General features: G+C 39.6%; 1 protein-coding gene across 1 annotated transcript in view; it reads left to right on the top strand.

Moving 5' to 3' along the window:
- The window catches only part of PLPP4 (phospholipid phosphatase 4), a 48,700-nt gene that overhangs the window by 20,093 nt on the left and 4,191 nt on the right, over positions 1 to 24,416 (top strand). Inside the window, exons 3-6 of the mRNA XM_058841374.1 lie at positions 1,653 to 1,743; positions 4,989 to 5,052; positions 6,225 to 6,349; positions 21,287 to 21,457. Coding sequence (XP_058697357.1) covers positions 1,653 to 1,743; positions 4,989 to 5,052; positions 6,225 to 6,349; positions 21,287 to 21,457 — 451 coding nt within the window. The remainder of the gene's footprint in view (positions 1 to 1,652; positions 1,744 to 4,988; positions 5,053 to 6,224; positions 6,350 to 21,286; positions 21,458 to 24,416) is intronic.

A 24,416-nucleotide genomic window follows, 5' to 3' on the forward strand; every position in this document is an offset into this window, starting at 1 on the left:
GAATAAAAAGCACCTTCCAGCTAATGCTTTTGTGTAAGGAGCAGCAATACACCACGAAAATGAATAGTTTATCTCCCTCAAAAAATCACATGCTTGTAAAATATGAGGAAATCTGCAGTTTTACCAGATTTCTGAAGATGGATGGGGAAGTGGTTTGGAATAAGCTGCCACTTGAATGCTATTCTTTGTTGATAATTTCTGCTGCTCCTGCTTATTCAAAAGATTTCTGACTCCATTAAACCACCACTATAAGCCTGTCAGCCTTGGATATATTTCTACATGTTCCTCACTACTGGAATGCAGATATTTTTTCTCTTTTTTTCCTTTTTTTTTTTTGCTGGTGGCAATCCTTATTTTAAGAATGAAACTGGAAAATCTAGGATCTGTTTCTGAAAGCAGACATTAAATTCTTGATGAGGACAGAGAGAAGTGAACGTTTCTGGAGCAGTAAGGTAGCAGTGGCATCCAAACTTGAATCTCACACGTACTTAGGGGGAGATTTCAAGCTGAACTGACTCCTCTTTTTGCACAAATTCTGGTGCTTGCCTTCCTAAATGTAGAAAAGGGGAACAGAGTCCAGACTGTGTTTAAATCTGTTGAGTTAGACAGTATTTTGCAGATGCAGGCAAGGACAATCTGGTGCAAGATGCACAGCCAAAATAACAAATGTAGTGCACTCTTGTGTTGTTCCCTACTCAGATTGTCTAAAATCATCGAGTGAGGTCTAGGATTAATCTGTGCTATAAAAAGAAGATTGAGTCTTTTGCTATAATATATGTCTGGTCTGGTTTTTATGTCAGTGGGGCTATTTAAGAAGTAAGACCCAGTTCAGTTGCAGTAAAGAAAGCATAATTTTAAGACCTGGTGCCCCTTGTGCCATTTACAGCTCATTTTTTGCCTTGTTTAAAAAACACGAACCAAAACCTCAACCAGTAATTTTCACTTTTTTTTTTTTTAAGAGAATAAAGTGTGTGCACTGAGGCAGGGATGCCATTTCAGGTTCCTTGTAGGAGGATTCCTGTCTTCCAGCACTGACAATTACAGGATAAGGTTCTGTTTAAGCAGTGACTAAATCTGTTGATGCTCAGGTGTTGTTTCTCTGGGTTTGAACAGAATAAAGCAGCTTGCTCCACATCCCAACCCTTGTAAACAAAAGAGTCATGAAGACACAATCTTCCCAATGCATTCAGGCATGACAGTTGAAAAGAAAACAGAAAGTAAGATGAAGAGCATTTTAAAATGCCACGAGGTTGGTGCTGCAGTCTGTTGTGTTGAGTGGGGTCTTACTGAGCACACAGCCTGGATGGGTGGGCTGCCTTCCACAGCACACTGAGGAAAAAATGTCCAAAATCTGCATGGATCAGAATTTTGTGAACCTTATGGACTGTTACTTTTTCATTGGAGAAGCTGACATTTTAAATGCAGCTCTGGGCAATTACAGATCAATTACAGCTGAGGGCTATATTGGAATATTAATGTGCTCGTCACTCTGTAGTTGCAAAGACAAATTGTCCCACTTTGCTTAAGGTCAGGAGTTTGATAAAGATCATTCAGCCTTTCAGTTTAAATGGAGCTGGCTGCAGCTAATTATTAATCAGTTGGGCTGAGAAGGAATTGATGCTCTCACACATGGTATTTGTTATCTCTCACAGGCAATTTCGTTCCTCACGCCACTAGCAGTCATTTTCGTGGTGAAAATAATCCGTCGAACAGACAAGACCGAAATTAAAGAGGCTTTCTTAGGTAATGTATGTCATACTTCAAGGTGGAAAAGTGTGTGATAGCTCTCAGAGATTGATTCCAAGTGTAATCCAAGCCTTGAAGAAAACCTGTCTCCATTACAGCCCATTATAGTAGTTTTCAGTGCAGTTTCAAGGCACCTCACACAAACCTTTGAGTTTCTAGATGTACAAATTCTGTGCCCTAATTGCACAATCTAGCCAGCAAGGGCTGGAATTTGATCAGCAAAGGCAAGTCCATCTGAGAGACTGTTCAGGTGCATATTTTTCAGTCACACCCAATCTATTACCTCTTATTTACACTTGCAGCTATTCTAAATTAAGGCTTTGACTGGAACGTCCTGTGCGACTCAGCTACTCAGTGGAGGAAATTGCTCCTCTCATTGTTTTCTCTGATCCTCTCCTGGAATTTACTGTTATCCATTGCAAAATCCGTGCTCTTGGCTCAGTTTTTCTAATTAGAAAACTGTTGTTTCATCTTAAACTGCCAATGGAATTAGCTGTGCACTTAATCCTGGACTGTGAGCAGTAGTGGCTGTGCTATGGGTGAGGTCTAATTACAGTTGTAGGAGGAAAATTGGAGCAGAGGACAATGGAGAGGGTAAATTTTAAGCTGTTCCAGCTAATTCTGGCTGTGCCTATCTCTTGAAATCTTCCAGTGATACATGCTCAGATCCTTTTTACATAGATATTGCCAGAAACCAATATTGCTTCAAGCACTTTCACTGGCAAGGGAAACCTTGAAGCACTAAGAACTGCAAATGTTTTTGTTGGCCTTATGTTCGAAATGTGCATAATTCTGAAATTCTCTATTACTGGCTAATTTACACTTTATTTATTGACCCTTATATAGTAAAATCAAATAAATACTCTGCATTGCCTTAAGTAGATAGGATATTAATGGCATTGTGTATCTGCCTTGGAAAAAGCTTCATTCCCATAGATTATTCTTTCTCCAGCTGCTCTCACACAAGTATGAAACAATCCTAGGTTTGTTTTGAATGCTGCCAGTCATTTGTTGTATGTTCTGAAATGTCTTGGAGTGATACTTTACTGACAAGTCCATTCAGTGGAAATAACTCCTCATTCATAAAACACAGAGTCAGTTCTGAGCCTCACTTTCTGTTGTGTAAGAAGGAAAGGAGCTCAGACTCGGTTTCTTCATCACTTTCACCTTTTTGTTCTAAAAAGACATTATTAATTTTTTTCCTGCTGTTTTACCTTCTGTTGTTATTCCCTCTATAACATCTAGGAGAAAAATCCCCAGCTTCCCCAATGTTTCTCTTGCTACCCAGACTAAGGAAACATCAACCTTGATGTTCTGTTTATGTGCCACAAGTGTGGAACTTCTTGTGGCTTGTTTCTGTTCAAGTGCACAAGGTTCTCTGTCTGGTGATGTGAAGGTTTCTTAGGTGTGGTGGGCTTCTGATTTGTTGAGGTCCAGCACAGAAATGTTCATAAAGAATGTTCAGGGATTGCCCCAAAAGGTGGGTTTCTTTAAGCATGAAGCATGGAGGAGAGAAAAGGTTAAAAAGAGATGAAAATTCTTTGCCCCTCATAAAGCCATTAATGCAAAGAAGGGGATTCAATGCACCTGGAGTAAGGAGGAGTTGATTTAGGTGCCCTTAAACCTTCCCCTGGGAGTGCCTGAATCTCTTACTGACTGGATTATATGACTTTAGATGGGCAATACGGATTTTTCTTAAAGAAAACAAAACCAAATAGAGCATTTTTTTTTATTAGAAATTTTTTTTTACCATCCTACATTCACACTGTCACTTGATGCTTGGATTGCCACTGTGAGGAATGTGCAACAGTGAAGGCACAGCTCTGTCAGGTGTACAAAGAACAATCAAGACAAAAAGACTGAATTTTACTTGCTGTCTTCAAAAGCAAATATGTTTTTTAAGAAGGGGAGTGTAGTGCTGTGGCATTGCTGATCATCTGCATTTGACTTAATGGACAAGTCCCCCATGCAATTTCCATAAAAAACTGAGACAAAATGATGGAGTGGAAAAACAGAGATTGGAATTGAGTGGTCACTGTGAACAGAGGTGTTGAAAGAGGAGGAGTTTTTTTAACAGTTTGGGTGTCTCTAGGATTGACTTGTTCTTTTATTTTTGCTGGCAGCTATTGTTATATTCTGAGAAAACCCTTATTTTTGCTTTGATGAAGGTCCCACTTTTTTTTAGCTTTAAAAAATAGATCCTATAGCACATTTTTATGATCTGTAATATCCTCAGGCAAAGGTTTTATGGAGACAGGATGAGTGCTGCTGAAGTGCAGCATCTGGGGCAGCAGCCCAAGGAGAAAATAGCTCATGTGGCTGTCATAATCAAAGTTATATTACTGTAAATGTTCTGCTGGAAATCAGACTTTTTTTTTTTTCCAGATGGGAAATAAAATTCATTGACTCCTGGCTTGCAACAGAGAGCTACGGTGTGGACTGCAAAATTAAATCAGTTTTAATCTAAAATGTGTGTATGTGCAGGATCCAAGAGCCAGTGAAATCAAGGCAAAGATCTCCATAGGCCTGAGATGAGGTTCTTTGGAAAGTCTAGGGACTTGGCATGCGAGCACAAATAGAAAAGATGATTAAGTCTTACCTGGTGTGACAGTTCCTTCTTGTTCCCCAGTCTTATTAGAAAAAAAATGTTAATCATGGGAGCAAACATAAGGGGAAAACACTGAAATATTTAATCAAAACATCCAAATCCTTTTGGAAGAGAAATAAATTCATCCAATTGTAGTTCTACCCAAAATGTAATTCTTTAGGCTGAAAGTGAAGTGTTTAATTGGATCTCACACACACACATACATACATATATATATATATATATATATACACATGTGTTTAGATATATCTATATATCTTGTGTATTGGTCTAAACAGGAATTCTGTTTGACATAATGAACATGAGAGTTTAATCTGGTAAATTACAAAACCCAAAAATTGCAAACCCGCAGTACTTAATCCTCTAATTTTTTCCCATTTGTTGACTTTTGCAAATGGCATGGTAGGAAAACTGGCTTTGAGTAGGGAAATAAGAACAAAGCAAGTCATGATTATTCTGATGCTCTGAGGTCTGGCTTTAGTCTGGCTAACAAGAAAAACAGTAGGCTGAAAAAAAACCCATTCAGTTTTCAGTCCAGTAGAGGTTTAATTCAGTAAATCAAATGCTGTAATGCTGCAATTTATTCCTTGGTACTTAGGTTCTTATTGTTCTGTTTGTTCATTCTGTTTTGTAGCTGTTTCCTTGGCTCTAGCTCTGAATGGTGTCTGCACAAATACTATTAAATTAATAGTGGGGAGGTAAGTCCTGTCATGTTATAAACGATGGGTTTAACTGCTGAGAGAAATGGAGACAGACTGACTGCTACAAGAAATCCCCAGAAACAGAGAGCTGCTGCTCCAGAGCACGAGGAGTCAGGGGGACCCTGTGGAGCTGTCCTTGGGCTGGTGCAGGTGTTGGACAACTCCATTAGGTGACATCCCGCGGAGGCTGGGATCCATGGCGCTGCTTGAGTCGCTGGCGGATCCAGACACGCGAGGGAGCTGAAATCGGTTCATTAAACAGGAGAGAAGAGTCACAGCATGTGGGAGCTCAGATTCCAGCACCCCTTGTCTGATTAAGCAGGAATCAGCTGGGTCTCTGTGGGAAACCATGCCTGCATTTTGTGAAAGCGTGTTCTGTGTCCAGGTGACATCAGACAAACCTGGGAGCTGAGCAGTGAGTGGATCCCTAGGTCGAACATTTCCTTAGGGGAGCGTTATTTTGAATGAAGGGCTCAGAAAAATCTAGCAAACAAAACTCCCTGGAAAATATGTTTTTAGGTACTTTTTGTCTCTTTATCAATATTTTGAATAATTTCAGCTGAAAAATACACATTTGACTTAAATTCATACTCTGACAGAATCCAGTGCTGCTTTTGTTGGGATGTTTTGCAGCATTGAGGAAATAATATTTGTGTTTGGTTTCTGATGAACCCTCTCTGCTGCAGAACTGATGGCCTGACAGTAATTTGATGGGTGCTTTTAAAATAATTAAGAGTACACCCTCTTCTTTAGACAGGTATAAGATCATTTTTCCTGCACAAGTATTTTGCTGTCAGCTTGTCTCTGGATCTGTGATCGTTCACTTTTCTTCTCCACGTGGTTTATTAGCTCAGGATCAGTATGACACCAGTCACACCTACAGGCCCAGCTCACAGCAGGAGAAACTCAGAGGTTTTTCTCAATGCATTGAGACAGCATCAAGGCTGGTTTAGATTTTGGTGGCTGTTTTTAGCATGTTCTGAGCTGGGTGTTTTGGCAAGACCTGTGAGAATCTGGGAGTCATTACACTTCACTCTGTTAAAAACAAATCACTCTAGGCAAGAGTAACCTGCATGTGTGTAATAAGCAGTAAATGTAATAATAACCACTTTGAGGTTTATTTGTTACTACAGCTTTTGTATTTTTAATATCCATGGTGTTTCTTGTAGACCGCGTCCCGATTTCTTTTACCGCTGCTTTCCAGATGGAGTAATGAACTCTGAAATGCACTGCACAGGTGATCCAGACCTGGTCTCTGAAGGCAGAAAAAGCTTTCCAAGCATCCACTCTTCCTGTAAGTTCACTTAAACACTGTGCCTCCTTTGTAAAAAAGCTGTCCTGTTTGTGGTTTGTGGTTGCTCTTTTTCTTCTGGATTGTGAACCTGATTTTTGCTGGAGGAGTCTGAATTTCTCACTTTCAGAAAGTCAGAAATTTCCTTCTGGAAATAAAATTGTGAGCCTGTGACTCTTCCTTATCTTGGGAACCACCTGAGATGGCTCAGAGTCATGGCAGGACTGTCAGCAGAGTGAGGCATATTCAGGGCTACAGAACCCTGGTTCTGAGGGGCATCTGCTCCCCAGTGCAGACCTTTGTCTATAGAGTGAAATTTTGTTATATTCCAGAGGAGGATGAAGGAGGACAGTACAGTCACTCTTCTTTTGGCTTTGAGGTGGTCCTCAGTCTAGGTCTCATGGTTTGATCAGATACCCCCAGTCTGTGCTGTGTCCTGACAGATGTGTAGGTGGCTTATTGAGAATTCATCTATCTGGTTTAATTAGTCTGACTAATTTAGATGTTTGTAAAGGTTCCTTGTTCTGTTTTGAGAAGATTTCTAGTGTATTTTATGAAATGCCTAATTCTTTTTCTCATCTGTAAAATAACTTGATTACTGTAAGCTTCTTTGGGGTTTTTTGTCCAGTAATGTTTGTTGCTGTCAGCTGTTCTAAGAACTGACAATTGAGAACCAGTAAGTCATATCTAGGGAATTTTTTGGAAGTGATAAATTCAAATTGCCTAATTGTGCAGAAGTATCTAATGCAAACAAGTTGGATGATGAGATGAATTAAATTGTGAGCTGATTTTGCTCTTTCTTTCTTGTTTGAGTCACAGAAATAAATAAATAAGAGAGTAGTAGATGCCTGTGGATATGTTATGAGCTTTAGTTCCAAGCCAGTGGGGCAGCCACAGAAGGAATCCTGGAATTTTCCTTTTACCTGGCACTGGCTGTATAAGCACTGAGTTATGATGCTGCAGCTCACACCAAATTTATTGGAGCAGAATGAGGTCCCAGAGTATTTAGATCAAAATTATGAGAGCAGCTTTCTCCATCACTGGTATAAGATTAGCACGTGGCTGAGTTTACTGTGCTTCCCACCAGAAAAATCCTTTCATTAAAATGTGATAAGAACGAAGAGATATTATATATTCAGTAATTTTTATCACTTGGGAAGTGTTTGTTGGAGTGAGGCAATTCTGCAGCTGCTTGAACTGTTTAGCTGTTTGAAGCCTGATGTTATAATATCTAAGACTTAAAAATCCATACATATTTTAGTCTCATTATGGAAAAGGAAAGCATTTAATTTGACAATCATACAATGCTAACCCTTCTTTTCTGCAGCAAAATTATTTTGATAACCAAAATTGTCAGTTTTATCAAGAATAGTTTATAGTTGTGATCATGAATTTAGTTTCTTGCTATTGCTTCATTAGTATAAGGAGTGGAAACCAAGAATGTGTTATGGGAAGCACACCATTATTCTGATTTCCTACACCTATGAAGCAATGAGGGTGTTTGGGATATAATAATTCATGTCTGCAAATTGTTCTATAATTTTCCATTTTCTTAGCTCAGTTTTAAAAACTGTCCTTCCTGTCTTCTTAGAGTGTAGGTATTTACAAACTTTCCTTCCATAATCTCAGTCATTCAGTCTTCCTTCAGCACAAGATTGTTACAAGGTAAAGTGAAGGAGTTCCACTCTTCAGGTTTCTGTCATCCCTTCAGTGTGTGTTGTGAAATTCATGGACCAGCACCAAAAAGGGCTCCTTTTTTTGCTTCTGTTAGTGTTTGGGGAATTATTTTTTCTGTCTTCATGACTGCAGAAATGCAAGTGGTGAGGAAGAGAGGTGACATAATCTATAGTGCCTCTCTTGGTATGATGGTTACAAGTAGCTCACAGCAATTTGGTATTTCCCACTTCACTTGAACCCATGAGGAAAATAAATCACAAGTAAAAGCTGCCAGGCAGCTCACAAAGAGGGGCTAGAAGCTTCAGTCAAGAGCCATTCTCATCTTCAAAACAGTTTTTCTTAAGGCATTTCTAGGATAGGCTATCAGTCACAAGCTTTATTACACCAGAATCTAAAACCTCACCCATGCAAGACAAGGCCTTTAAAAAGAAAATCTGTGGTGCTGGAAACGGGGAGCTGCAAGAGTGCAAAATGCAGAGGTGTGTATCAAGAGTGACAGCACTGGCACTCCCAGATGGCCTGGCCTGACCTTGCTCACTCCATAAAAATGTTGTGAACAACCTGTTACCGCTCTCAGAGCCAGCTCGTGTCCTGAAGGAGAGTTCTGCTTTCCTGGAGCACAGATGATTTTCCTGGCCTCACCTCCCTGGACCAAGAGTGCAGGTCATACGGACAAGAAAACTGTGTGGAGCACAGACAGTTTCATAAAGCCAAAGAGGGACTTGCATGTTCCACTGGATCAAAGAAATCTCTGCATCTTTTGGATTGTTTGGAACCCATTTTGCTTCTTTTTCAGTGTACTGCCAATCTTGTGGGAGGGAATGGAGCTTTGGCTGTAGGGAGCCCAGACTCCTGCCTGTGTCCAGTGGCTCAGAGGTGCTCCTGAGTGGCACAAATGTTGCTATTCTGACCCAAAATAATGCTGAAATATGTTTGTTTATTCTGTATTCATTATTTCCATGATTTTATAATCCATTGGCAGTTTTATGCTAATTTAAAGCTAGCACCTGTGATGGTACCATGCAGCCTCTCTATGCCCATAGCTCATCAAAACTGATGTTTATGAATATCATAAATGCAGCAATTTTATTTTTTTCCTGCCTGTGTCCTTCCTGTGTGCCTTCTGAAGAGTTTTTCTTGCAGAGAACCTTTGTGCAGCCTGCCTTGGAGAGGCCTCATGGCATCCCCACCTCTCCAGATGCATTTTTCCTTCCTTGCAACGAGGCAGAAACATCAGCAGCAAGCAAAAGATCAAAAATGAGCAACCAAAGGGACAGACAGACAGAATGATTGTGTTCAATGAAACAAACAGAACAAATGGTGCAGAAATCAGTAGAAACCTTTTATTGGTAATGATTACCCACCATACCAGTTGATGAAAAATGTGATGTATGGATAAAGAGAGATAAACTGAATGCAGAAGGAAAATTAAGGTGAATGAACACAGAACATTTAATTGGACAAGCCACGTGCACAACTGGGACCTGAAAAGATCACTGAATTTGCAGGCATACATTATACTAATGGGATGGATAGACAGCTTTTCATAATTGATTTCTTCCTTTTCATCTCATGTCTGATGTCATTTTGACATTTATGTCAGGCTGACAAAATCTCTCCACAAACAAAATAGGAACTTACGAGTCCTGGGGTGTTATTTATCTAAAAATCAATGTGCATGGGAAATAAATGCTTGTAATTCCAGGTTTGTATCCAATGGAGCAATTCCAGGTAGGCCAGATATTCAGTAATTAAAAATGGAAAAGAAATCAGTAGGGTTCATTTAATTAACAGTTCTTTGTTACTTTGAGTAGCTTTATGCATTGGCCAGCTCCAGGAAGATTTCACAACGTTCCACTCTTTATACAGGTTACAGGAGGTGAGCATTTGATTGTCTGGTATTTGTGTGGACAGGGAGGTCTGAGTTTATTTTGGTGACAGAATTTGGAATTTGTATTATTACCGTGGGGTCATGAGGGAGAATGTCATCTTCCTAGATCCTGTGTTAGTCTTAAATCGCAATTAGCTATAATTGGTTGTAATTGCTATAATTGGGTAAATGTCTTTGTTTGGAGAATACATCTAATTTTTTTCAGGGAACATGTTCAGCCCAGAAGCCACCAGGGTGTTTTCATGCACAAGGAAGGCTGATTCTGCTTGACCACATGTCAAGAACATGTTTAATTAAGGTGACAGGAATACTGAGCATGTTTTCCATGTGAGAGCTCACGTTTCTGAAAGCACTTAGGGTTCATGAGTTGCAGCTTAAAATTGCTGCAATGCCCTGGGACCTCTAAAGAGTTCTCAGAGGAGAGCAGAAGAATATGACCAGTTAATTACCTGTGATGTTGTCACATCACCAGACAGGTGGCTGGAAGGAGCGGGGAGATAAAGGGGAAAATTCTCTTTTCACTTCATGTCCTGGTAATGGCACAAATATAAACTGGTTCTACCAAATTTTATGAGTTGGGTTTTGTCCACATCTTTTTCCAGTTGCTGTCTGAAATGAATTCTGGCTTAAAATATGAATCCAGATCATCTTTCCTGGTTGGTAATTCCAAGTTTTGGATACTGAGCTCTAAATAGAAGGAATAAAAACCTGATCCATTGCATTCTAACTGAAACTTTGACCCAGTTTTCACCTGTATAAATGAAGACAGACCATCAACAGCAAACAAAAGGGCTGCAAAAGTAGTATGTGCTTATGTTAAAATAGATAATAAATGAGTCTTATTGCCAAAACCTGGAGAACTTCATGTTTGTTTCTTAAATGTTTATGATCATATGTTGCTTATCAGAACAGTAAGCAGCAAATCAGCATCACAGGCTTGCTTCAAATATTGTTCAGTAAAATGAGTTGTTTATCTTAAAAGAAAAAATGAAATCCTAGACAGGGAGAGGTCCCACATGCTGCTGTGATTGTAGTAATGCAGTCCTTGTACAAGCAAATATGGGTAAATAATAGTAACGCAACACAATTTATTTAGAAACACCAAAAATCCTCTGTGAATTTAATGCCAGATTCTTGACCCTGTTTGCTTTCTTAGAGGAAGTGATTAATTCTTCATGATATAACTCCCTTTAGGCTCTTATTCTGCTCAAAGCATTTGCAAGCAGATTGCAGTTACCAGTTTTGGCTTCAGCTTTATTTAGTGACTATTTTTAATTGTGTTATTTCTGAATTGGCCAGAACTATTGAAGCTGTGTTTTTCAGCTGAGGAATTAGATTAGAGAAAGTTTCATGGAACTGGTTTTGGTACCTTTTTACTGAAGCAAAAATAGTGGCTTGGTGAGAGGTTAATTGAGCATCCTTGGAGCTTGTACTGCTGGGTGTTGGTGGTCAGGGGGAGACTGAGCCCATCAATACCCACACAGACATCTTGAAATGGATGTGTCTGCTGTGAAAAAAAAATGAATTATCACTTGCTTGTCTGGTTTATATCAGCTTACAGTTGGATTCACAGAACTTTGAGGATAAAGGTGCCTCTGGAAATTGTACAGTTCCAGCCACAACTGAAAGCAGGGTCAGGGCGAGAAGGTTCCAGAGGACAATTTCCAGTTGAGTTTTGATTTAATGTGAAGATTCCACAACATCTCTCACAGGGAAACCTGCTCCAGTGCCTGACCACTCTTTCAGTGAAAATGTTGTTATATTTAAATGCAATTTCCTGTGCTTCAGTTGGTGCCAGTTGTCTCCTCAGGTTGCACTGGCTACCACCCAACAGAGTTGGGATGTTCTTCCCCCAGTCCAGGAATTTGCATTTCCCTGTGCTGGACTTCAGGAGATTCCTGCTGGCTATTGATCCCTGAGAGAAAGGTCCCATCAATTGACTGGAAGCCAAACTCTCTAAAAATCATTTATTTTAGCACAGTGGCTGCAGAGATAATTGAACTTATAATTTCACATTGGATTGGATGGCATTATGGGAATAAAATCAATTCAAAATTAACATATCTTGTATAAAATTGCTGTATCGGCAGCAAAATAAATAAAACACTTATGTGATTTTTATTTTTCTAGCTGCAATTTAGTTACTTAAATTAGTTTGAAAAGTTGACTTTTGGCTCAGTTGTGTAATTGATTTTTTTTTAAATAAAAATATTTATCGAGTCTAGAGATTCCTTTTTGCAAGGAAAAAATAGAGTTTTTTTAAAGAAATTATTTTCTTGTAGCATCTCAATTTTATATTTGCAGAATGAATGTTAACACAGAGCTGTGTGAGAGCTTTCATTTCTTGTGTGGGTGTTTTTGTTTTTCTTCTTTTTATTATATTGCTGAAAGAAGTTTGTAGACAGTACTGTTGAATATCACTGAAGAAATCAGAGAATTCAATCAGAAATCTGAAATGAAGAATGCAATCAGAGGCTGTGGGGACAATAACAGTGACTTGTGTTGTCATATGTTTTTTAATTATCTCCTTGATGAATGAAGGTGACTTGATATATTTGAGAAAGTAATGGCCCTTTAGAAGTGAAGAAGATTATTTTCTTTGCCTTTCAAGCTATAGTTTACACTTACAGACAAAACAGAAATATGTAAAAAGCTGAAGTTAAAAAAGTGAGCTGCAAGTGTCAGTAAATCTCTGATCTCAGCTCCAATAAACCAGATTTCCCAGCAGCTGCTGCTGTTTCTTGGTTATTATATCTGTTCAGTTTGCTTTCATATGTGCAAGGAAGGAGCTTAATTACTTTTCAGTCTAATTCTTCCTTTCTTTTTTGCCTAACTTTAGCTTTTAAGTCAAAATTTGTAAGCTAAGGTTAAGGCAAATGCTTGGTTTCACAGGCTGCAGAAGACTTTGTTGCTGTAAATTTCAGTATCTAAAGTAAAGACCATTGTTCTTCTGCCTGACCTTTTCAGTTAAAAGGACTCTGAGTCACACCAGAGATGTAAAGATCAATTTCCATCTGTGAACTGTAGTGACAGCTCTTCTCTGGGGTGAAATGGGTCAGAAAGCACAAGTTTGGTTTGGAAATGGAAGGCTGTGAACTCAGGGGAGGCTGGCACATCACCTCCTGACCATCTTTAAGGAAGAAGCCTCACTTCAGTACTGGCAAATATTGAGATTCCTTGAAACTGCTGTTGCAGCACGTGGTGGGGTCTTCCAGCCCATGGTGAGAATAAATCAGAATATGCAGGAGGCTTTTCTACATTTATTACAGCTGCTTGGGAGCAAACCCAAATATTCCGTGTCCATGAGGACTTGAAAACTCCCTACAGAGTGCTCACCTTTATAAGATGGGGTGGGTCTTTTCCACCCCAAAAGAATTAGTTGTGATCAGTCTCCAAATCCTCCTTGCACACTAAAATCCCATTTGAGCAGCAAAAGGGATAGACCTGACTCACATAACATCATGTTCTTCTAATGCAAATAACTCTGAGTCAATCCAGAATTATTTCATTAAAATCAGGAGTACCAACTACAATTCTGCTATAAGCAAAAGAAAAATAACTCAATAAAACCCTTCAAATTGAATGATAAACTTAAAATGCCAGGCAGCTTCCTTTAGAGGTGGCTGACTGATTTATCAAACGGCAGGAATCTCAGTCATAACATTTTCTGAAAACATTAATTTAGGTCTCTTGAAAGCAAGGGGATATTAAAAGGCTCTTGAGATAAAAGCTATGAGATAAATGCAGGAAATCAAGTATACTATTTATGCCAGAAAGAAAAAAAAGCACCTGCAAAAGCCTCGTTTGGATTTTGCTAATGCTGCCAGTTCTACATAAAAAACATGAGCTATTGAAGGTAATTTTTTCCCCCTCCTCCTTCTGCAGAAGACTGAGCAAATAATGACATCAATTTTTCTCAAACAAAACCCACATGACAAATATTTATGCAAAATGTTTTTAAAACTAATACTGCTTTGTTGAAAACGACAGATTTGTCTGGTGATTTTCTTTCGAGACTTTCAGTTTTCCTTTGTTCCAACATGAACTAAGTGGGTTTAGAAATCTCAGTCTGGTTCATACATTTTATATAAGCAACTAGGAACTTCTGGAGAATGATTATGTTGAGGGTTTCTAATCATGTTGGTGCAAGTTGGATCTGTGGATGAAATAGCATGGAAAGTATTTAAAATAAAAATCACTCACAGGGGGGGTGGGGGGAAAGAAGAAATCTCTGGATGATTTTACTGAAGGAATTAATCAGTAAATAGAAATCAGAATGATTGACCTGATGTTTATGCTATCATAGCATTTCCACAGACACTTGGGACTAAATATGATTTAGCATGACTGCTGAGTCGTATTAACTCTCATTTAAAAATATTTAAATATCACTAAATATTTAAAACATCACTTGCCAGCCATGCACGAAGTTCTCCACCATATGACATTTTACTCTTCATTTTATCAGCCTGTCTTTGCTGATCTCTTCACGCTGGGATCCAGTGGCAGGACACGTAGCAATGATTCAAAGCTGTGCCAGGGGAGGTTCACACTCGATATTAGAACAAAGTCTTTGCCAAAGGGGTGGGCAAACACTGGAAGAAGCTTCCCAGAGAGCTGGGCACTGCTCCCCAAGCCTGTCACTGTCCAAGAGGCATTTGGACACTGCTCTTAATAATTTGCTTTAGCTTTTGGTCAGCCCTGCAGTGGTCAGGCAGTAGGAATAGATGATCATTGTTGGTCCCTTCCAAATGAAATATTCTGTTCTTTTTTGTTCTGTTCTCTATGTTCCCTTCTCTGACTGCCTTCATTACTGGCTTGAAATCAGTAAGTTTGTGTGGATGAACACAGGAAGATCCTGTCTAAACAAATTGAACTACCAGTTGATATAAATATCAAAAAAGTCAATAGGCAATGTTTAAAAGCTATTTATGCTGTCAAACAATAGGATATGATTTCACTTTCTGGTATTGTTTAGTATGGCAAGGTGGCTGGAATCTCATTGAAAAATATCATTTATGCAGAATGCCTCTTGCAGCAGGGCAGGTGATGGGTAGGAGTTAAATATGAGGAGCAGGAGAGTAACTTGGATGTGAATATCCACGGATCTGGCCTTGATTCTCTGTGCTGCTCCATGGTATTCCTTGGAAATGTGAATTTACCTCTGGCAGTTGTAGTCCTGATAACTGGTTCACAGACCAGTGCTGCATTTATTTGGACACGTTCCATTCCCCCCAGCTGAACTCTGTTTATCTGGGCTGAAAGCATTCTCAGGATTACTCCTAAATTAGGCTTCTGTCCAGTCCCCTCCTCAGCTTTGGGAGGAGAGAAATCTCTTGGGTTTTTTTGCTTCTCTGAAGCTGTTATAAATTCTGTGACAGCAGCCTGGGTGTGAATTATCTTCTTAGCCAGGTAAAGACTCTACAACAACCCCCAGAACATCCCAGCACCTTTTCTGGGCTGGCTGGTTGTTAATATTTTATTGTCTCTATCTCTTCACAATTGACTGCTCCACTCAATGGTTGTCACTGTATAGAGCATTACTGTTAAATTATCCCCAAGGAGTTGGCTTCTCTGATGATATTAAAGCTGATTATATAATTTATGCTCACTCTAGACTTGCCTGATGAAGCACTAATTAAGTGAACGTAGCATTTGTGGTGTTTCTTGCTGGGCCACTACAAAGAAAAAAGGTGCCTGGGAAATATGATGTCATCAGAAGGAAAGGACAGGTAGCTCCTCCTACCCTTTTCACTAAATAATTAAAATTAGTTTTAAGAATGAAAATGTTCTTATATGTTAAAAGATATCCATTAGTTTGAAAAATTAAAGTGATTTATGTGCTTCAGAGTGAAGAAATTATTGAATTTCAATAGAAATGTTTGCTATCCTGTGATAATTTTTATAAAATATTACCTCAGTACTTGTAATTATAGTTGGGTATCTAAATTTGAACTGTTAATTATCTTTAGCTAGCAATTTCATGGGGGATAATCATATTTCCTTCACTTGAAAATGAACATTTTAAGTAGCAAATGAGCTACAAGCCACAGGTTTTTGGCAGTAGTGGCTGCTACTCCCCTGTTTCCAAGATAAATCTCTTAATTAACAGCTGTATGGCACTGTCTCACTGAAATATTTCAGCCTTTTAGAAAAGAATCCAGGGAAATATGAAACGGATTTCTTAGATACACAAGTTAAAAAAAAAAGTCCTGTGGGGTTTATTGGCTTCTTAATTCAAACTCTGAGCATACTCAGGAATGGTTATGTTGAATGCTTCTACCTCTCCTCTGACATGATTACCTGTGAATACTCAACAGCAAGAGCTCTTGGAATTCGTGAGGGGCTTGTGAAATTAACTCTGTAATGTTTGGTTTTCCAGCCTTAATAAATCAACTCTTTTGAGCCCGTTTGAGGTTCAGCTTACGTGTATACCTCAAAAATATTTTCCTTTTTTCCTGAATTAAAAAAAAAATAAATAAATAAAAAAGGTGGGTTTTTAATACAGGAATCCTGGTGGTGTAAAGCAGTGGCTCCTCACTGGGATTTATCCTACCTGGCCAACATGTTCTATGAATTTGTTTTACACAAAGGATGTAGGGTCAGAGTGGGGTTTGGGTTGGAAGGAACCTTAAAGATCATCCAGTTCCACTCCCTGCCATGGACAGGGACACCTCCCACTAGACCAGATTGTCCTAGAGCCTTCTCTTCTCCATGCTGAACAACTCAATTATTTAGCACTTTTAAAAATTATATTTTCTTTTCTTTGTGTGTTTAAAGGTATTAATCCCAAATCTACTGTGTACTCCAGAACAGAAACCAACTCTAGTTTTGCTCTCTTCAGATAGCAAAATTCATTCTAGACTGAATTGAGAATGAAGATGCCCAATTGTCCAGTCCCTGATTTTCTCAAGAGTTATTTAAGAGTCTCTCTCAAGAGTTTTTGGCAAGTTGGGAGCCCACTGCATTCAGTGAATATACAAATTCTGCTGTGCAGCCACTTTCTCCATGGTTCACTTGGAAAGGGGGGTGAAAAAGGCACAAAGTCCTTTCCTTCCCCCTGTCCAGACTCTGCTTCTCCACATAAAACCCCAATGAAAAGTTCCTCTGGCAGATGGTGCTTAGATCAGGCTTCATTGCTTTGCATTTTGCAATGTTGCAGGAGCAAATAACACTTTCCTATTCCTGCTGTGTGTCACACCATGGAAAGAGAAGCAGTGATTTTCTATATAACCCATCCTGCTCAGGCTGGGCATAGTCCTGGGGTTTCCCGAGCTCCTTTCTGAAGTATTGAGGGGGATTATTTGCAGTACTAAAACTGGTATATTCCAGTAAACTCTTTGACAGTGCTGGCCATGAGTTTGACAGAAGCATTCTGATCCTCCACTGTAAAGTTTCTATCCATGGAGATGCTCCTCAGCATTCCTCTAAGTGTATTTTACATGCCAATCTCTGTGCTTGGGCCAATTTCCTTCAAACAAGTTTTAAATTACGTGCACATCCCTGAATGAGTGGTGCAAATAGTTGGCATTGTGAATAGAATGCCAGGAGGTTGGGCAGGGTGTGATCCTCATCCAGGATGCTGTAATTACAGCAAAGCAGGAAAGCAAGAAGGAAACCCTGATCCATTGGTTGGAACTTGGTATCTCCCAGTGTTGACCTGGAAAAGAAAAAAAATTGCCTTGGTAGGGATTATTTGTTGTTAAATATCTCATAAATGGCCACATGGCCATAACTTGGATTAGGGATGAAGAGGCAGTGATCTAAGGTTTGTGTCTAGATACTGTGCTTAATAAGAGAAATTATTGAAAGTAATTCCAGGGTCTGAGCTGGTTTGATCTTCTCTTTACTATGTTCTCAGAGAAGGAGGATTTTTTCAAGGTTTCTACCCACAGAAATGGAAAAGTAGGCTGTGGACCAGGTTTGCTTTTAGGACTTTTTGTAAACAGCATCATTAACTGAACAAATTAAAGCTTAACTCTCATTTTTTGGTGGCAATGAGATGCATCCTGAGGCCACCTTAGGATTTTCAGTGAGATGAGGTGTCTGGAAAGGTACATAAAAAACATGTCACCAAAAAAACCCAAAGTTCATAAGAATTCACTGTGACAGTGGTGCAAAAACAATCTAATGACTAATGCTCTTGCTTTCCAGATAATAGAAGTCTATTTTTGTTCTACCATGTCTCTGTCTCCAACATCTCATTTTTATTTCCCAAGTCCCTGCATATATTTGTATTTTGTGATGTGCTTTTCATGTTGCTTCTGCTGAACTGTCTTTCTCTGTGAAAAGAAATTAATAAAGCTAAGCCAAAGGGAAGGTGATTGACTGTCCCACTTGGAAAAAAAAAAAAACCCTAAAAAATATTTTGTGATAATAAGCTCATAACATTCTTTGGGAATTGTACTTCTCTAAAATGCTCTTTGAATTGAATTTCAGCATTAAAATTTATGCACTCATTTGGTATCATACTTTTTCCTTCAAGAAAGATAAACATTTCAGTCTTTGAAGAGTGTGAAACTGAGAACATTCAGCAGTAGCCCTAGCTGCTGGAATTCCTCAGTAGGCTGCTAAGCAATTCCAGTGATGAACAGTCTGGGTTTGCATTTGGGAAATGTACAGTAATCACTGCAGAAATATGGCATTGCAGCCAAGGAGATGGATCATTTTATCTGATCCTTACAAAGGCCAGCTGGATGCCTGTTTTGGAATTTGATGTCACTTAAGCAAGCTGAGGTGTTTTCTTTAGTTCAAAAACTGCTTAATGTGAAAAAAGTCATTTATTGTGTACTTAGCAAAGCATCCACTAAAACTTGAGAGGCTGAAGATCCTCCTGGGGTAGTTTAAATTTCAGAAAAACACTCACAAAAGCAATTACATTTTTAAATGAATAATTTATTTGGGGTGCTTTAGATCAGATCCTTGTTTACAGTTTCTCACCTTATGCATTTCAGCTTGGTAATTGGTTTGGTCTGTACAGACAGGTTTTTCAGCTCACCTAAATCCCCTGTCTGGAGGGAATCAGGTGTCAGGATGGGATTTGTGGCATCTCCAGATGCTGGCATCCTCCTTGTTCCTTCTGAATTCATTTTTTAAAAAGAACAACTGAGTCTAACATATTTTTATTTATTCAAATAATGATAAAGCATTTTAATAAGCCATGACAGAACCTGTGGCTTGTCTCATGAGAGGTTTTCCTGAGTTCAGCAACTTGTGGCTTCAGGACTTTCATTTGAGTTAGCTTCACCAATTGTTAAAAATATCTAATTTCCTCATTCCTTTCTCCTCTTACAACATTTAAAATCAGTTAAATATTTGTGTCTGGAATTTGTATCAACACGTTTCTTGTGTTGACACTGTTTTAAACTAAATCAGACTGATTTTCTTCTATTCATTTACATCAGTGTCTCCAAAAAGGGCTGGTTGGTATTTTATATTGCTTTTCCCTTCCTTATATAAAGAGAGTTTGATTTATTTTCTGGAAAAGGCAGCTTTGAAGTGTTTTTGTATTGCTTTGCTGAATCCTTGGGATCTGTCTTCTTTATAATTTTTATTAGGACAGTAGGCAGGGTGTGACCCTTCAGGGCATGTGTGTATTTGCATTTCCTTCATGATGTATTGACTCCAGCTGGTGAAGGAAAAAATGCTCAAATATATTCTACTGATGGACCAATTCTTCAGTGTAAATGTCACCTTTAGGCCCAGGATTCTTGAAGAGTGAATTGTTTTTCTTAATGTTCTTGACTGACATCTTCAAAATAGAGCCATCAAGCCAAGTTGCCCACATGGGGTGCACAGCAATTGAGTTGTCTTGAATTCTATTGTTATTTTTATAATGGATATCCCACATCCCAGAGCACTTTGCTGTTAATTCCATGGTTTTGGCTGCTGATTCTGCATTTCCTGGGACTGTTGGGTCAAGCAGCTCTTTCTGGATTTGCACACTCCAGGATCTGAAGTTGTGCAGTGTAAGGCTTCTCTGCACAATGCTAGTTCTACAGCCACAGTGTTAGTATTATATATTAATATATTATTAGAGTATCATATATTTCTTTTCCCTCTTATGTCAGGTGTGGGTTCCCCTAGAGGAGTGTTTGTCACTCTTTTCTTTTTGCCTTTTATTTAGAGGAACACATCAACCACCTAAGGCAAGATCTGCCTTTGTGTTTATTACAAATACAGCTCCTGCTGAATTCCATGTTCTTCCATGAGCACCTCCTTCTGGAAATGTGGGTCCCTGGAAAGAACCCCACAAATCTGGGGGAAATAGTCTTAAAATATCACCATCTTCTCTCTAAAACCCTTTTAGCTAAAACTGCTGCTGCACCACACTGACAATTGCTGGTAAAATTGCCTGCTAAATGGTAGTAATCCTAAATATGAGTCTGTGTGAGCTGAACACCTCCTTTATAGTTTGGGCAATATTCCTTTAAGCCCTCTAAATTGCTGGGTATTGTAGATTGCCAGAAAATGAAACCACAAAGCAATTGATTCTTCTGTCTGGGAATGCTGCCTTCAGATTTCAGTTCACCTAAAAAATAATAACCCGAGGTGAAAAATCAAAATATGAAGACAAACGTATTTTTGGAGTGGGAAAGTTTTTTGCTCTGGAAGTTCATTTGATTTGCATATCCAAGACAGATTTAATTTTGATCACTCCCATTTACTCATCTGGAAGATGAAATGATACGAACAAGTCCTTTCCTTGTCCAGTGTCTGGAAGGTGTAAGAGCTGCAACAGGAAAGAAGTTCAGTGCAGAAACTTGGAGATGAGTTCTCTTGTCACTGCCACTTGTGCATGTTCTATAGAAACTGGGTAATGGAACCTAAAAATCTCATTTAAATGTAATTCAATTACAGTGAAAACTGTCTGAATCTTTTTCTGCTTTGAACCTTAACGTTTTAGAATAGGTCTAAAATCAGGAAAGATGTGCTGAAGGTTGAAGCGTGAAAAAGCTTTTGTGACTCAAGTTAAAAATTTGCTTAAATGTTTAATTTAGTGTCTGATGTCTCCCCCAGAGGAAAAAGGTAAATTGCTGAAGGAAGAAAAAAATTAAATTTCTATGGAATAGGTGAATGTCTAGAGGCAACACAGTGTTTGCAGACATGTCAGATTATGTGAAAACTGAGTATATATATTAGAAAAAATCAAATTGCTTCTGAGTCTTCCCTTGCCTGGTTGCATTGCTCCCCTACTGTGAAGAATACATGTATGTCATGGATCTTGTTGGAGAATGTCTTTTCTCATTCACTTCGCCAAAAATAGGATTTTTTAAAAGTTTGCAAGATCATGACTGCTTTAATTAAAAAAACCCATCCAACCAACCAATGCTAATTACAGTTTTCTCTAGTGATGTGTTTTGTTTTGTCAGTTGCATTTTCAGGCCTTGGCTTCACCACCTTTTACCTGGCTGGAAAGCTGCACTGCTTCACGGAGAGCGGCCGAGGGAAGAGCTGGAGGCTCTGTGCAGCAATTCTGCCCCTCTACTGTGCCATGATGATCGCCCTGTCACGGATGTGTGACTACAAACATCACTGGCAAGGTGAGATATGGACATATCCTCTTTTCCTACTCTTTTTTTCTTAATTACCCATGTGTTTCTTTGATTATTATTTTTTTTTCACTGCATCATCTGAGTTAAAACACATCGGTGTGCTGTAGATTTTTCCTTGCTCCTGGATTTATGCTAGGGTTTCCTAGCAAGGTTTAATTAGCTAGCACTGACCTTCAGAGCTTCGGGGCTCTGCCACAGCATCCTCTCCTCCCTCCCAGCAGGGAATTTTGGAGTGCAGTGCCCATCAGGTCAGCTGCATCTGTCACTGTTGTCTCAGAGTCCTTCGAAGTTCAGGTGTGAGACATAACTGATGCAGAAGGCTGTGCTGTTCATCATTTACACACTCGTGTGGCAACTCAGAAAACCCTGCCATCAGTTATTTATTTTACCATTTCTTGACCCTCTCTATAGCCACCTTTGTAGCTTCCTTGCTTTGCTCATGTCTTCTGCTAAGTAAACCACCCTGTAATTACTTTTTTCCTATTTGTTCCTATATTCCTGTAAGAAATACCATGCATGGTATTTCTGATGCTGTTATGTAGGTCATCTTGGCTTTCTGTGGTATTGTTAGTACTGTACTGCTGGCCTTGCAAATTGAACTCCCCTCAAGGTCCTGAGTGCTCCTTTCAATTACCTGAAATTTCAGTTTCATACTGGTTACACGCTGTTTCTCATTTTCCAGCCCTGTGGTGGGTTGATCCTGGCTGGACACCAGGTTTGTCACTCCCCTCCTCAGCTGGAAGGCTGAGAGAAAATGCAGTGAAAGGTTCATGAGTGGAGATAAGCTGAGGGAGAGATCACTCAGCAGTTGCTGTCACGGTGCCTGGAGCAGCTCCTGCCCCTCCTTCCTCACGGACCTGGGTCAGCAGGGCTGTTTCTCTCACATGCTCTCACTCCTCTCTCCAGATGCCATTGCAGTTGTCCAGATTTTGTATCCAATTTTTTAAATCTGTTATCCCAGAGGTGCTCCCACATCCCTGCTGTGCCCAGCCTTGGCCAGTGACAGATCCATCCTGGAGCTGGCTGGCGTTGGCTCTGTTGTGCATGGAGAAGCTTCTGGCAGATTCTCACAGAAGCCACCCCTGCAGCTCCCTCTGCTACCAAAAGCTGACCCCAAATCCCAATACAAAGACACAGCATTCTGTTGGTTCCTTCACATCATTTCAATGAATTTCTGCATTTCTCTGTCCCCCTGAGCACCTTCTCAGCCAGCAGCCAGAAGCAATCTCAGCCAGGCTGTCTCTCATCCTGCTGTGCTGCTGCTGTTCTTCTGCAGCTGCTTAATCACCAGCATTAGCCTTGACACGTTCTCTGAGGAGCCTCCTGGTTTCCAGCAGAGCCTTGTCTCGTTTCAGGACTCACTGCTCTCCTTTTCTCAGTGACACTGGGGCTGGAGAGAGCCTCCAGCACGAAGCTGCTGCCCATGAGGTGCTGCCTGGCCAGGCTGGCGGGCGCCACAAAAACACGACACCCTTGGCTGGCTTGAGCTGGCTGCTGAAGAGAAAAGGAGGAGTGTGAGGAAATGAGGAGAGCACAGGTTTACTCCCCAGTTTGGAACACGTGTTTGCAGCGTGTACTGTCTCTTGGCAGAATTATTTACAGACAGAAAGGTGTGCTGTGAGGCAGGGGATGATGGTGTGCTTTGTACGAGGTGGAGGAAAACTGCACCCAAGGGCTCGGGACTCGGTTCATCACAGCTGCTCCCGTTCTGCCTTTGAATTTTAAGGAGATGGAGCTGCAAACTCATCTCTTGCCAAGAACAGTGCAGACATTATCCTGCAGGTGACCTCTGCTTTCCCCTGAAAGAACTGTGCTCCCCAGGGAGAGCCTTGTTCACTCTGGGCACAGCACAGAACCTCAGGCCTTGGCTTTTATGCTCAGCAGAGTCGGCTAATTGTGGTAAATTATTTATGGTGGCTTTGTGATGGAGCCTTAACTATGCTGTGGAAATGAAAAAGGACCATTAGTTCTGAGTCCATGACTTAGCACAGTGCAGGTGAGGGATGGAGTGGAGTGTCTCTGTATTAAAAATCCATTGAGTGCTCTTACAACATTAATATTATGAGAACTTTATGAGCTCCCTTCAATTTGGCTGGAGAGAGTGATATTTGAGGCCTTAGTATTGGTATTAATGAATATTAGGGTATTTCACTGTGAATCCTGAATTCCTTAATATATCAATTCCCAATATATAGGTACCTCTATAGTCTTTTAATTCTGAAAATGTTAATTGACTCATGGAATAAGGGAGTATTGTGTATGGAAAAAAGTAAAGTTAAAAACTGAGAATGAAAGAATATTATTTTTCCTTTATGGACAAAGGGGAAAAAAAATAAAAAGAGGAAAGTTATTCCTACCATGAAATCAAACAAAAGACAGAATAGTTTGTTTCAAAAACAGGAGCTGCCTGTGTTTTTGCTTATTACCCCCCATTAAGCAAGGTCAGAAAGATAGAAACCTTTGGCATAAATCATGTAGTGAATTTGTATTACTGTGGTGCCCAAGCTGAGGCCCAGAGTTGAATAATTTGTGAAAGAAATTATCTGGGCAAGTTTTCAGCAAGCCTTAAAATCTCAGGGAACTTACAGAGGACTGGAAAAATACCTGGTGTTTCTCTGTGATTAATAATAGTAATCATAGTCTTGACCTGATTGTTAAGCAAAATAAAATATCAGCTGGACCACTGATCAGTCAAAGCAGGATAATCTGATAATTGTACCCAACACAGGTTTATAGAAAATTAATCTTGTCACAATAACTAAGTTTTTTACAAGTTGATTGATGCTGTGCAGTGGAAATTCTTGCTCTCAGTACCTTTAATACCATTATAGTTTGGTAGGGACAGGCTGATGAAATCAGTCAGCTTCCAGTGTGGGTAGGATAAGTTACTGACTGCATACAATCACCTTTTAAATTCTTGTTTGAGCCCCTGTTTCATTAATTTGTG

The sequence above is a fragment of the Poecile atricapillus genome, chromosome 6 (assembly GCF_030490865.1).
Source record: "Poecile atricapillus isolate bPoeAtr1 chromosome 6, bPoeAtr1.hap1, whole genome shotgun sequence".
NCBI classification, from domain to species: Eukaryota; Metazoa; Chordata; class Aves; order Passeriformes; family Paridae; genus Poecile; species Poecile atricapillus.